At 44.0% G+C, this 14,031-nt stretch overlaps 1 protein-coding gene across 5 annotated transcripts in view; it reads left to right on the top strand.

Moving 5' to 3' along the window:
• The window catches only part of LOC114450098 (zinc finger protein 521-like), an 83,839-nt gene that overhangs the window by 30,151 nt on the left and 39,657 nt on the right, over window positions 1-14,031 (top strand). For 4 of the 5 annotated variants that reach the window (XM_028428022.1, XM_028428019.1, XM_028428017.1 and 1 more), the window contains 2 exons: window positions 7,467-10,972; window positions 11,051-11,135. In XM_028428022.1, coding sequence (XP_028283823.1) covers window positions 7,823-10,972; window positions 11,051-11,135 — 3,235 coding nt within the window. In that variant the 5' untranslated portion in view covers window positions 7,467-7,822. The remainder of the gene's footprint in view (window positions 1-7,466; window positions 10,973-11,050; window positions 11,136-14,031) is intronic. The other variant, XM_028428018.1, reaches the window with a different exon arrangement.

The raw sequence follows: 14,031 nt of genomic DNA, 5'->3' as shown, positions 1-14,031 counted from the left end.
AGGGGAACCAAAGGTCACGGGTCAGGAGGCAGGGTCAGGGTTTTCTGATAAATGCTAATGCTAAAGCTAACACAAGAGTTCATTGTGAGGACTGTTCATCCATATGCATGTGATTTCTTTCATCCCTTTGCAGTGATTAAAAAAAAAGATGGTGATATAAGACTTTTTATGGGCATTTGGCAAACTAACTGCCCTTTTTAAAAATATTCCCAAAGATGTAGATCCAAGCGTCTGAAGTTACACTCACAAACAGTGAGATAATTCCTACTTGAAGTCTCACCCAAGTTTTATGGGTCACTCCGAGATAGTTTGATTAAAAAGAATTAGACCCTATTTTCCGAATTCACTCACAGTGCAGTGTTGGGCTCTAAGTAATGGATAGCTTCTCTTGAAACTTGCAGAGCAAACCCTATTTTAATGAAGCAACCATACAGTAACTCAGCATATTTCTGTATGCACAACAATTTTTTTATTTTCCGAGCTGATCACATAAATCACACAACTAAGAGTAGGGAAAAATAAAAGAGCATCCGAGTAAACTCCTGTGCAGTAGCAGCATACAGTAGTACAGCACAGTGCTGCAGCATCTCTCAGTGGCTGACTGGCTAGCTGACTGTCCACTGGGTCCTGCGCCTGGTCTGCCGCAGTGTTCAGGGAACACAACACACACATATATACACACAGAAGCACCCCTGCCTATTGAAGCCCAGCCCAGTCCAGTCCCGCCTGGCCCAGCACTCCCCTTAGAGACAGTGCAGTGAGGCAGGCGGTGAAGGGCCATGCTGGGGGACAGATTGTCATCCTCCTTTCTCCCCCTGGGATCCTCACTGTGGCTGCAGGTCCAGCCAAGACCTGAGGAACAGCCTTCCTGTTTGTGCTACCAAGGTCTACCTGAAGTGGTCCTTCCTCTCCACACCACCAGCCGCTCGGTTGGAGGGGAGGTGACACCACTGCCACCACCCTACACCCACACACAAACTGCTCCAAGTGCATTCTAAACACAGCTCTGATTATCCTGCTTTGCACCACCTAAGGCCTTAGCAAATATGTTATAATGGCAGTGTTAGGAGGGTGGAAGTAAGAGTGAAAACCAGTAAACAGGAACAAACATTTTGTTACCTATAAATATGAAAAGAAACATTTAATTTAACAGAACAACATACACATTAATATTATTTGTTGTAGCTTGCATATTGTAGTATTGACTGCCAATGCTAACAGGCTAGCCTGCTGTAGGTTAGCAATTCAGCTAAGTAGGTAGCTCACTATTTTGAACCGGAGTTCAACTACTTTTTTTGAGTAAAACAATAAAACAATGGGCCAACTTAAAAATGAATGTGTTTTAAACCTTAGTCCGACCTCCACCTATTTAAATTATGGCTGTAGCTAAATACATTACAGTAGCTCTGTTATAGGCTGTAGTCTGTTACTCCCCGACCCTGTGTTATTATAACCTGTATAATCTAACACTTCAAATCAAAGACAGATTTAACTGTAACAATAAAACACCAACATCAGCCATCAGGCCCACCCACTGCACTCTGAATAATGACCTGTTACGAAACCCCAAAATCACCTTCTTTTGAATAATGGAGTAATTAAATGTCTCCATTTTCTTGTCCTCTCATTACTTCCTTTTTCCTCATTTGAAAAGCAGACTTAATTTTGAAAGCAGAAAAGCAAAGCACTCCTGACTATTTAATTTTGTCATTAACCCTGTATGACACACAACAAATCAAAGGTAGGGGCCAAATAGCAATACCAGTCAACAGCAAGTCAAATTCTCTGAAGGGTTGTCGTATTATGCATTATAATGAATTAAGTTGTACAATTCATTACATAAAGGTCTATTCGGGCCTGTCTGCCATTGATATGACAGGCTGAGTGGGGGTGACCTAAAATATAGGATGAAATGTGTTACACAGCTGTAAGTCATCTTTGACATGCTTTTAGCGTTCAAACAATGCGGTTATGGATTGTTACATGATGCTAATTTTTACAGGAAACACAATGAGGCAGAGCCTGCACACAACACAAACATCCTCCTTCATTTTAAGAAATATTATTAATTATCGTGAGTATTATTGATTTCAGTTTGTCCATTTTGGTGGAAAGACTATAAACGACGCAACGACACATCTTTGTGTCTCACTATCACAGGAAGAAATAGGCATAGTAAAGGATGACTGGCCGCCCTACTTTTCTTCCTCTGGCCTTCCATTTGTCTAACTTTCCCGGGATGCCACTGGGGCACAGTGATTTCTGGGACAGTGACCAAGTGCTCCTGTCTGAGCTGGGGGACGTGGGTAATGTGGACAAAGTAGTTGACAGTTTGCCGCTTCCCCATGGTTGAGAGACAGAGCCATGAGGGCCAGAATAATGGACACCCACACCACAGAGTCAGGACAGCGCTTGATGTTCCAGCTCTTTGTGTCAGGACCTGCGTGAAAAAATCCCTATTGACTTCAGTTTGTGCACAGTTTCTCCCTCATATGTGTTGTGCTGTGCATGTACATAATGTTAGGCCTGAGTAACTTGCTCCTAAGGCACTGATGAAACCACAGGAAGTGAATCCTTATTTCATCTAATGTTTTTTCTACCTTGTCCAGTAAAAGACAGCATCCTTGTTCGCTGATCCTCCAGTCGTCTCACACAACCCCTCCTTCTCATCCTGTAGCATAGTGGATTTGATTGATCTGTAGCATGGGGGGAGAGGGACCTGACATTTCTCAGTGATGTGTAAAAACATATTGTGTTTGCTAAGAAAAAAAAAAGGAGGAAGAGCGAGAGACAGCAAGTATACACACAACACACCTACACACACCTAGGCAATACAGTATCTGTGGTTTGGAATCTGATGGTAAATATAGTGACTCATTTAACTACTTCTACTTAGGCGATGTGTGTGTTAATCAGCTGCATGGTGCAAAAAGTCACATCTAGCCACCTGGCGCTTTTCTTGACAGCTACTGGGAATTATCAGTGTTTCATTTTGACTGGATTTGATGTCTTAAAACAGGGATGTAGCAGGACTACTGTGAGTAAAGCCCAGCACTGGGCCTCTTCCAATAGCTCTGCGTCCTCTGAGCTCTCGGTCCTGAATCAACTGAGTGATTTGTTCATCTGACTGGAATTAGTCCCAAAAAAAGAAAGAAAAACTCCTCCCCATCCCCATCCCTGCCTCTTTTTCTGTGTCAGAGAGAATAGAGTCTTAGCTAATGTAAAAAAAGGAAAAAATATTCCACCACCTCCTCTATTAGATCTTAAGTGATTGTGTCACAAACAGGGGCGTACATGATAACGTGTTGTTCAGACACACACTGCTATTTGGGCATCAGAACGGGAAAAGTGTTGAGATGACACATGCGTTGTCTCATGGGAGCAGCTCACTACTTTTCCCAGTAACTGTAAAAAGATCCCCTCTCTGAATATGAAGTGGGGTCATGGTGTTACATCAGACAAGTTGTCAGCTTTTTGTTTATTCAATGAATCCCCCAATCCCCAATGTGCCACAAATACACTCACACAAACACATCTCTTATGACAACCACTACGTACAGATCTCTGGTACCGCGCAAAGGAAGATAAGGTTTGGCGACTGAAAGTGTGGCCATGCTTTGCTTCACTAGAATGGCTTTTGAACAAAAAGTCTAGCTCGCTACAGAAGTGGCAGATGAGTGATAGAAAAAAAAAAACACTTTTCTGATAAGATAAGGTCCTGGACCTGGATAAGAGTTTGGCTACCTAGATAGAAGAGCTGTACTCTGTCGCTGTCAGGCAGTGATAAGCCATCGTGAACTGCTTCCAGCACCTCAGACACGGAGGTCCTGGCACCAGCAGTTAGTCATTCCCAAACCGTGATCGCTGAAAGGTTATAGGAGGGTGAATTCAATAAAAACAATATGCAATATATAATTCTGGATAAAAACTGAATTTTAAGGCATTTTGTAAAAAATATGTCCAGGTTTTAACCCTAGTACATTGATTTGAAGTGCTAGTTAATTTTAGTTTGAACATATTTTACCAAATATTACATTTGTTATGCCACTGCTGAGCATGGCAGCCATTAATTGTTGCAGGTAAAGAAATCACATAGCTTTTAGATTTTTTTACCACCATATGTGTTGTAGTCCAGAGGGAAACAATGTCATCATGAAAATTAATGACTTGCTCTCCAAAAAAAAAAGGAGAGATATCTTTTCTAAATATTAAATGCATTAATTGCATAAATAAAAAAGTTTGTTTAGGAGTTTTCAAAGTCATGTTGTTTTTGTACAGAAATGGCAAAGCTATCTGTTCCCATGCATGCAGCAGTAAGGATCTTATTTGAACAGCAGTATTTACTCTGGGAAAGGGTGCTATAAATGAACATAGAGGAAGTGGTGCACAAAGAGTAGTTCAGACTGGCTTAGAGGAAACTGGGAGCTGTGTGTGAATGGGGATTTTTTTAATGGTTGTGCAGTAAAAGAAAAATATATATTTTATAGATCCTTCAGTGTCTTTATTAACCTATTTGAACTCAACAGGCATTATTATTTGGATTTTTAAAAAACGTTTTCTGGCTTAGGGCATTTTGTTTTTATCTTTTTAGTAGCTGTGGCACATTTTATGCCATCCCCTATAGAGATGCTCCAAATGAGGTTGTTTTGTTCCATATAGGAGACATTTAAAAAAGAAAGAGGGAGGGGGGGAGGAGGGAGGGACAGAACTCCCAGAGAGGGACAGGCCTTAAGATGGAGGTCTTCCTCCCAGGACGTGACAGGCTGTTGGCTGGAGGATGCTCAGGAAGGCCTTGGCAGACCAACAAAGACAGCCCTTCAGCTGCAGGGTGTAGTTTTTCAGGCCCCAGCATCCCCTTTGGCAGCAGCACAGAGAGTGCTGGCGTGCACAGACCCCCGGCCCGAGAGACAGGGAAGTAAGGCCCGTTCTTTTATTTACTCAGGCTGCTGCTGAGGCCTGGGTATTTCTTGTCTGGGTGAAGGAGGAAAAAAACAAGTCTCTCTCTCTCTCTCTCTCTCTCTCTCTCTTTTTCTCTTGAGGTCTCCCGAGGAAGATTGCTCTTTCATCCACAGTTGTTCACACACTTGTTTTGGCCATTGCTCTTGTATCTGTGTATTCCATGTGTACATGCTATGTGTGCACATGTATATGTTTGTTAATGTGTGCATTGTGTGTGTTAACTTACACTGTCTTGTGTCTATCACAAAGTCTGTGTTGGGAGGGAGAGGGGGTGAGAGAGACTAAAACTGTAACTGCACAATTAGTATCTGAAATCTTTGCCTTTTTTATCGAATATTTTAAAGGCTAATCAAATAACACACCTAACTGGTGGCAGCCTTATATTAATACACAATTATTCAATATTATCGTGCAGCAACTCCTTTGTTTCACAGACTTTATATTAACGTAGTTACTTACCCGTGTAAACTGTTTCCTTCTGCTAATTTAACTCTAGCGATGTTTGCGACTCCCACATGTCCCCCACAGATATGACTTTATGTATGTGTGTTATTAGAGCAAAGCACTAAATAAATAATATACGCCAAGTAAACAAACAACAAAAATGGAATGAGGTTGTCCTGACAGCTTAGTAATGTCTCAAGGCAAACACATCCTCATTTAAGACAGTAGAATTTCATTTAGCCTTGTATACAAGCCCATTTATTTGTTTGTTTTATACTATTGTCTCCAAGCCAATGTGTTTGACTGTAAGGCATTGGCTGGGGTCATTCTTCTTGCACTGTCTTCTTCTCCTATACCCTGAGAGGCAGGATGAGATAGGGCAGATCCGCCCCCTCTGTGGAGGAGGGCAAAGCACTGAGTCACCCATCCTCCCTCAAACCAGAGAGAGAGAGAGAGAGTGAGAGAAAACATTGAGACATGTATGAGAGATAAAGCAAGTAAATAAGGCAAGGTTTGCTCCTTGAGTGAGATGTGTGCGCAGAGTGGGCGCCTTGCCAGGGGTGGGAGGTTTCCGGGAGGGCCACGGTGTGGAGGTGGGCTCTCAATGTGCAGCTTTCAGCAGTTTGGAGGGGCAAGGGAATGGCCTCCGACCCCATCTGTTTCCTGAAGATAGGCCCTGATGGGGGTAAGTGCTCAGAGAGGGCATGATATCCTGACAAAGGGCAGATCTCCCAGCAAAAACAACAGTAAGGGGGAGAGAGAGAGAGACTTAGATTTGTCAGCAGAAGGAGAGTATAGAGGTTGGATCCTGGAAAGAGCTCGTGCTTTTCCTCCATCCATCTCATAAATCTTTGCAGTTTCCTCTTGTTTTTCCCATTCCAAGTTATGGCCTTTTGACACATTTTTTCTGAAGGGGTTGGGATTACGTTGTTTTATTTAGGTAAGGAAGTTCACAGCACTTAGGATTCTGCAGCGGGAAGAAGTGGTCCGTAACCTTTTGAACCTGTGGAAAGTGGTGCTCTGTGTTTTCCATTCATATCAGAGCTCTGTGAACAAGTGGACTGGAATGTCGGCAAATAAGCTACTTGAATAGGGACACATTAAAATAATGTTATAAAGAATTAGTAGTTGACCGGTGTTCCCTGGTCAGTCTCTGCACCTGCTTGTCCTTGAGTGAGACAGTTAGTCACTCGCTTGTCTTTCCCTATCCGTTTCCCTGTATCCTCCTAGCACCCCCACCCACCCTCCCTCCCATCCTGCATCAGCACATGGCACATTCATCCATCCAGGATCAGTTGCCTCACAGCTCAGTACAGACCACACAGACAAATATGGTAATAATGCATACTATAATCTGATATCTATTGACTGATGTTCTGAAAGGTCCATGTTTCATGAAAACCATTCGTTTTACAGCACAGGGTTCCCCAAAGGCTGTGCATAGCTGTGGTGTAAATTGCTCATTTAATCTTGTGTTTCATTCTTGCTTTTGCTTTTTCTGTTCCTGTCTTTAGGTCATTTCAAGGGCTCTTGTTTTTTTTTTTTTTTAAATCTAGTAATTGTTCAGAAATAATAGAAATGTTCTAATTTACCTCATGCCAGGCTTACATCCTAAAGTACACCTATTGTCTTGTGTTGGCTTTAAATGTCAGGTAGATTGTGTTTTAAGTCACAGTAGGCTAAGCCATTACATGGCCACATACAAGGTTAATTGTAGTAAAAGTATTTCCACTTATTCTCTTCTCTAATTATACCTTAAATTGCATATTTGAATGTAACTTTTTAGATAACACCTAAGGAGAGGTATTGTTTCGCTGAAGAAAAAGAGTCTACATTAGAAAGAGTTCTAAATTCACACACCACAGCCTTATAATTACTGTGACAAATAACACCATGTCGGCCCACCTTTTCTGTTCAAAAGAGTGAGACAAATGAGTTGCTAATACAGTCTTACAAAACACCTCTCTAACTCACTTTCTCCTTCTCTTTCCATCCTTCTCCCTCTGACTTGCCCCTGATTCCCCTTTTTCTCTATTTTCTGCTCCTTCTGTCTTCATCTCCAGATGGTGTTGATCTTGAGGATGACCCATCGTGTTCTTGGCCAGCATCATCTCCCTCCAGTAAAGATCAGACTTCTCCAGGACACTGCGAGGACTATGACTTTGGTGAAGACGAAGGGGGCCCTGGCCTGCCATACCCATGTCAGTTTTGTGACAAATCCTTCAGTCGCTTAAGCTTCCTCAAGCGCCACGAACAGAGCCACGGCGATAAACTCCCTTTCAGCTGCACCTTTTGCAGTCGCCTGTTTAAGCACAAGCGCAGCCGAGATCGACACGTGAAGCTACACACTGGTGACAAGAAGTACCACTGTGGAGAGTGTGATTCTGCCTTCTCCCGCAGCGATCACCTCAAAATCCACATGAAAACCCACGCCTCCAACAAACCCCACAAGTGCCCTGTGTGCCGTCGAGGCTTCCTTTCCTCCAGCTCACTCCACGGCCACATGCAAGTACATGAACGGGGCAAAGATGGCAGCAGCTCAAGCCTCTCTAGAGCTGATGAGTGGAAGCTGAAAGAAACACGGAAATGCAGCCGATGTGAGGAAGGCTTTGATGTTCCAGAAGAGCTCCAGAGGCACATCGCAGAGTGCCACCCTGAGTGCTCACCGTCAGAGGATGGAGGCCTAGGCGCCACCCTGCAGTGCATTTACTGCCATGAACCTTTCAGTGATGAGGGCACCCTGCTAACTCACATTGACCAGGCCCACAGCAGAGATAGGAAGGGCCACACCTGTGCGATATGCTCAGAACACTTTCTCTCTGTTGAGGACCTTTATGCGCATATGGACATCCACCAGCTCCCTGAATCTAGTAACCATAGTAACAGCCCTTCATTGCTGACTGTGGGCTACACCTCTGTCTCCAGCACCACTCCAGACTCCAACCTTTCTGTTGACAGCTCCACAATGGTGGAGACAGCACCACCTGTGCCCAAGACAAGGGGCAGAAGAAAGAGGGCTGCTCAGAACACATCTGACATGGGAGGACGTTCCTCAAAACAGCCTAAAGTTTCCTACAGTTGCATGTACTGCAACAAGCAAGTATTCTCCAGTTTGGCTGTGCTTCAAATTCACCTACGAACGATGCACCTGGACAAGCCAGAGCAGGCTCATACTTGCCAGTTTTGTTTAGAGGTTCTCCCCTCTTTACTAAATCTAAATGAACATCTCAAACAGGTTCATAATGCAGAGGACCATGCTGCCCTACTAGCCAGCCTACCAGATGCACTCCTGCAGTGTAACTTCTGCCCTGAAGTGTTGAGTGACCTAAATGCCCTCCAAGAGCACATCCGCTGCTCCCATGGCTTTCCCAGTCCAGTGGCCAAAGAGAGCAATGCCTTCTTTTGCCCCCAGTGCTTCATGGGGTTCTTAACAGAGGCGACCTTGGAGGAGCATGTTCGTCAGACTCACTGTGATGGAGGAAGCCTACGTTTTGACTCTCCCTTGGCTGTAACTCCCAAAGAGCCCATAGTAGAGGTGTACTCCTGTTCATATTGCACCAATTCCCCTATATTCAACAGTGTTTTAAAGCTCAACAAGCACATCAAGGAGAACCACAAGAACATTCCATTGGCCCTAAACTACATCAACAACGGAAAGAAATCCATGCGCACTCTTAGCCCCTCTTCACCAATATCTGTGGAACAAACTGCCGTGCTGAAACAAAGCTCAGCTTCCCGCAGCACCAACGAGTTCATATGTAACCAGTGTGGAGCTAAGTATACAAGCTTAGACCTTTTTCAGACTCACCTCAAAACTCATCTGGATGGTCTGCAGCCTCAACTCACCTGTCCACAGTGCAACAAAGAGTTTCCCAACCAAGAATCCCTGCTGAAGCATGTGACGATTCACTTCACTATAACCTCCACATATTACATCTGTGAGAGCTGTGACAAGCAGTTCACCTCAGTAGATGACCTGCAGAAGCACTTGCTCGACATGCATACGTTTGTGTTCTTTCGTTGCACTCTGTGTCAGGAGGTGTTCGACTCCAAAGTATCTACCCAGCTCCACCTGGCTGTAAAGCACAGCAACGAGAAGAAGGTGTATCGTTGCACGTCCTGCAACTGGGACTTCAGGCATGAGACTGACCTACAGCTACATGTCAAACACAGCCACCTGGAAAACCAGGGTCGTGCCCACCGCTGCATTTTTTGTGGGGAGTCCTTTGGCACGGAGGTGGAGCTGCAGTGCCACATTACCACCCACAGCAAGAAGTATAACTGTCGCTTCTGCAGTAAGGCTTTCCATGCCATTGTCCTTTTGGAGAAGCATTTAAGAGAGAAACACTGTGTGTTTGAGGGAAAGACACAGAACTGTGGAGCTAATGGCTCCGCTGTAAGTGGTGGGGATGGCCAGCCTAAAGAAGATGCTGAGCTACAAGGTCTCTTAACAAACAGCCATGGTCCAGTGGCAACAGGAGGATCTGTGGTGGAGTCCCACAACAGCCATGATGGAAGTGAGGAAGAGGTGGACACTGCAGAGCCCATGTATGGGTGTGACATATGTGGGGCATCTTATACCATGGAGTCGCTGCTCACTAACCACCAGTTGAGAGATCACAATATACGCCCTGGGGAGAGCGCCATGATAAAAAGAAAAGCTGAAATGATCAAGGGCAATCACAAGTGCAATGTTTGCTCCCGAACCTTCTTCTCAGAGGCTGGGCTGAGGGAACATATGCAGACCCACCTTGGGCCTGTCAAACACTACATGTGTCCTATCTGTGGGGAGCGCTTCCCTTCTTTGCTCACCCTGACTGAGCACAAGGTCACCCATAGCAAGAGTCTGGACACAGGCAGCTGCCGCATTTGTAAGATGCCACTGCAGAGTGAAGAGGACTTCCTGGAGCATTGCCAGATGCACCCTGACCTGAGGAACTCCCTGACAGGTTTCCGCTGTGTGGTCTGCATGCAGACAGTCACCTCCACGTTGGAGCTTAAGATCCATGGTACTTTCCACATGCAAAAGACAGGCACTATGTCCAGCAACCAACCTATAGTCCGCAGCAATGCCATCTCTCAAAACCAGCAGCAACACCACATTCAAAAACTTTTCAAGTGTGCCTCTTGCCTGAAAGATTTTCGGTCCAAACAGGACCTTGTCAAGCTGGACATCAATGGACTGCCTTATGGACTGTGTGCGTCCTGTGTGACAGCAGCTGGCTCCAAGAGCTCGAGCCCAACAGTGAATGGAGGAAGGCAACAGCAGCATGGTGGAACCACCACTCCAGCCACAACTACAGCTGCATGGGTCCAAGGGGAGAGTCTCAGTCCAGGAGATGGCAAAAGCAAAGCTGTCTCTTCATCCTCTTCATCCTCTTCAACATCCTCTACATCTGCAACCAAGACACGATGTTCAAGCTGCAATGTGAAGTTTGAGTCTGAAGCAGAGCTGCAAAACCATGTCCAGACGGTGCATCGGGAGCAGGCAGGGGATAGCAACAGCGGGCAGCACAAGACCCCGCAGGTGTCCCCCATGCCCAGAGCCAGTCCCTCACAAACTGAAGAGGTATTGTTAATTATTTTATTGCAAATTGGTAAATCATCATTCAAGAATGACTATAAACCATTTCTTGTGTTTGTTTAGAAGAAGACCTATCAGTGCATCAAATGTCAGATGGTGTTCTACAGTGAATGGGACATCCAAGTTCATGTGGCCAATCACATGCTGGGTAGGACATGATTCTTTCACTTTCATTTATTATGGTTTCACTCCTGCAACAAAGTCATACAATGGAGTGCTTTAGTAGTATCTATATAAACACGTTCCTTCAGATCATACATTATTTACAATACAGTATACAGATTATTAAGGAACATCTACAATGTGCCCATTTCTTTTTAAAGATGAATCACATACGAAGGATTGTGTAATAAAACATTTGACCCTGTCTCATTCAGGCTCACAAGTATCTGGATCACATCACCAAATAGGTGGAATTATTTTATTATTATGACCATCAACTGCATCCCCAGTGTTGTGCATTCATAAACCCGTCAGCTTCATTTCCCCTTGCATGTGAATGGTTAAATACAGTACGTATGCATGCTTGTGAAGCAGAATCACTTCACTTCAAACCACCCTGTAGTTTGAAGTTCTGGAATTTATTCAAATATTTAAATAGCAACCAGATTTTATTCATACTGTTTTTTAAATATTATTCTGCAGTTGTTTTTTTCTTTTTTTTTTAAATCAGCACCATACTTCTTTTGTTGGTTTGTTTGTTTATTGTGCCTGACTGAGATCTGAATACAAGATTTGGAAACATACATTCATGATCTTTGCATTTAATGACATGAAATCAACTGAAAAATAGACTTTGTGACATTGTATGAGACAAAATTACTCTAAATTTTGCATTTCCTATCAGAAGCTTTCTAAACAAAGGTGTGAGTCTAACCTCCACATTTTCAAAATGTCTTCACTTTTGGTTGTCATTTGTATGCAGGCAGAATAATTCATAGGGAACAGACAATTGGAAAACAGGTTTTCTTGCCTGCAGTAAGTAGGCGTCTGAATTCCGGTCTCACGTTCCTTTATTCATTCATTTATTCAGCTCGTTTGGCGGCTCTTTCATTACACTGCATTATCTGTTGTCTTCAGTGGGAGAGAGACTCATTGATCTGGAACCAAACCGCCTCTCTGTTTGGGACACGCTTCTAGGCGCAGGTGAATTTAAACACGGTGGGCAATTCTATCAGGACCGGTAGGCAATTCTATCAGGGACCCACTGTTTGTGCATAAACAATCAGAAGCATGTGATTTGTGATTTTGATGCTGCGGTGTATTTGCAAAAGAGAGAGACGAGCTGAGAGTGTGTAGGTGTGTATTTTGTATTCATCTTTGCGATCTGCTCACCCACTAGTCTACTGGGGGTGCCTAATACAGTACCATGCCAGCATTAGTCCTTTCTCTTGCAAAGGCAGGCACGGAGCACACTGGGAGGGTAGAAAACAAACCCCCCTACTGGTTATTTTATGTCTTTCAGCCGCACAAGCACACAGTTCCCCCATAATAGTGGAATTCAGACAGCTTAAGATAACAGGAGGATAGGTGATTGGGTTATTGTCTGATGTCTTACTTCTCTGATATGCCATGGCTTTGTATTCAACATGATCACGGGTTTCATCTGACTTCTCAAAAGGGTTTCTCTTAGATGCATTTGTTTTGTGAGCTCTAAAATATGGAAAGAACTAAGCTCATCGTGATATGAAGTTGTCAAACAAACAGAAAAGAAAGTGAACAGAATAAAGTAAAGAAAACATGTTTAACCAGCGAGCCATAAAGACAAAACATACGCACTGTATTTGCAGCTGTTACAAATGTTGATCTTGTGGTTTTTACATCGCTGGTTAAATGGTTAAATTCAACCCAGCCTGTAATCACTGCAAAGCCAATTTGGGCCAGAAACACAGAAAAAATACTAATTTGGAAAAGCTCTAAATACCTTCTCTGCAGAAAAAAGGGACACTTTCTCCTTTTAATGGCCATCTGCACAGGAGAGGGGAAACAGGGGGCTGGGGTCATCTCCGCTCAGCTGTCAGCGTTATTAGCGTAGGTAATGGAGCAGACGCTGGATTCATAGGGGTGTTGTTTTCATCCATGCCCCGCTCCATGGTGTCAGTTCACACTGATAACTCTATATATAGTGATGTGCCGTGACATAACCATAGTGCTAAGTGTATGGAACAACAAAACCTGAGCCTGTCTCACCCAGACGAGTCCATATTAGTTGCCTTTGTAATGCAATAGTCTCCTCAAACTGAGTGCGATGAGCCTCCACCCTCACCTCGTGGTCGTGGCTGCCTCTTCCTGTATGACTGCCAGCACATTTTGATGCATGGATATTATACTCAGATGATAACAGGCCTGGTTCAGACATAAAGGGCAGCTCTGCTGCTCAGCTACTTAACATTTACTATGATAATGGAGGTAAATGAAAGGGAAGGAGGTGGCCATGGGTGCAGGAGGGTGTGTTGCAGACCAGCCCCAGCCAAGCCCGTGAACGGCCCCACGTGTCTTAAGATGGAGGCTGCAGCCTGCTAGGGCCCAGATGGATCAGTACACATTTGCTGTACAGCTGGTCGCTCTGTTTGGGGACCTGGTGTGATACTCCTATGGAGAAAAAAATGATATCGCCACCATCCAAGGAGCAATTTAATAGCAGGCCAGAAGACAGCTGGCCACTCTTTAGTTTAGAGTTTTTTTGGCATGGCACACTTACAGAATTGAGGGTGTCCGATTTTTCTCCAGAGACACACAGATTTATACAGCTTTCAGCTGTTGAAGTCCTTTAATTTCCTATTTTTCCTTGAGATTAGAAGACAGATTTTTCAATTAATATGTTTTTCAGTTTTGATCTGTTGTAACGACAGTGAAAAGAAATATTTAAAATCATAGAGCTTTCAAAAAGTCGCCTGTTTTAAGAGGACCTTTGAAGGTCTTTCTCTGACACAAAAGCCTGTTTGGTTTTATCAGCATGCCATCATGCCACCCCATTGCTTCACTTTGACCCCAGTGTAAACTATGACATTTGGAGCCTCATGGGGGGCACGTTTGGCCCATTT

This window comes from Parambassis ranga, chromosome 17 (genome assembly GCF_900634625.1).
Source record: "Parambassis ranga chromosome 17, fParRan2.1, whole genome shotgun sequence".
Lineage (NCBI taxonomy): Eukaryota > Metazoa > Chordata > Actinopteri > Ambassidae > Parambassis > Parambassis ranga.
The sequence above is the reverse complement of the archived record's forward strand: the minus strand, read 5'-3'. Positions and strand labels throughout refer to the sequence as shown.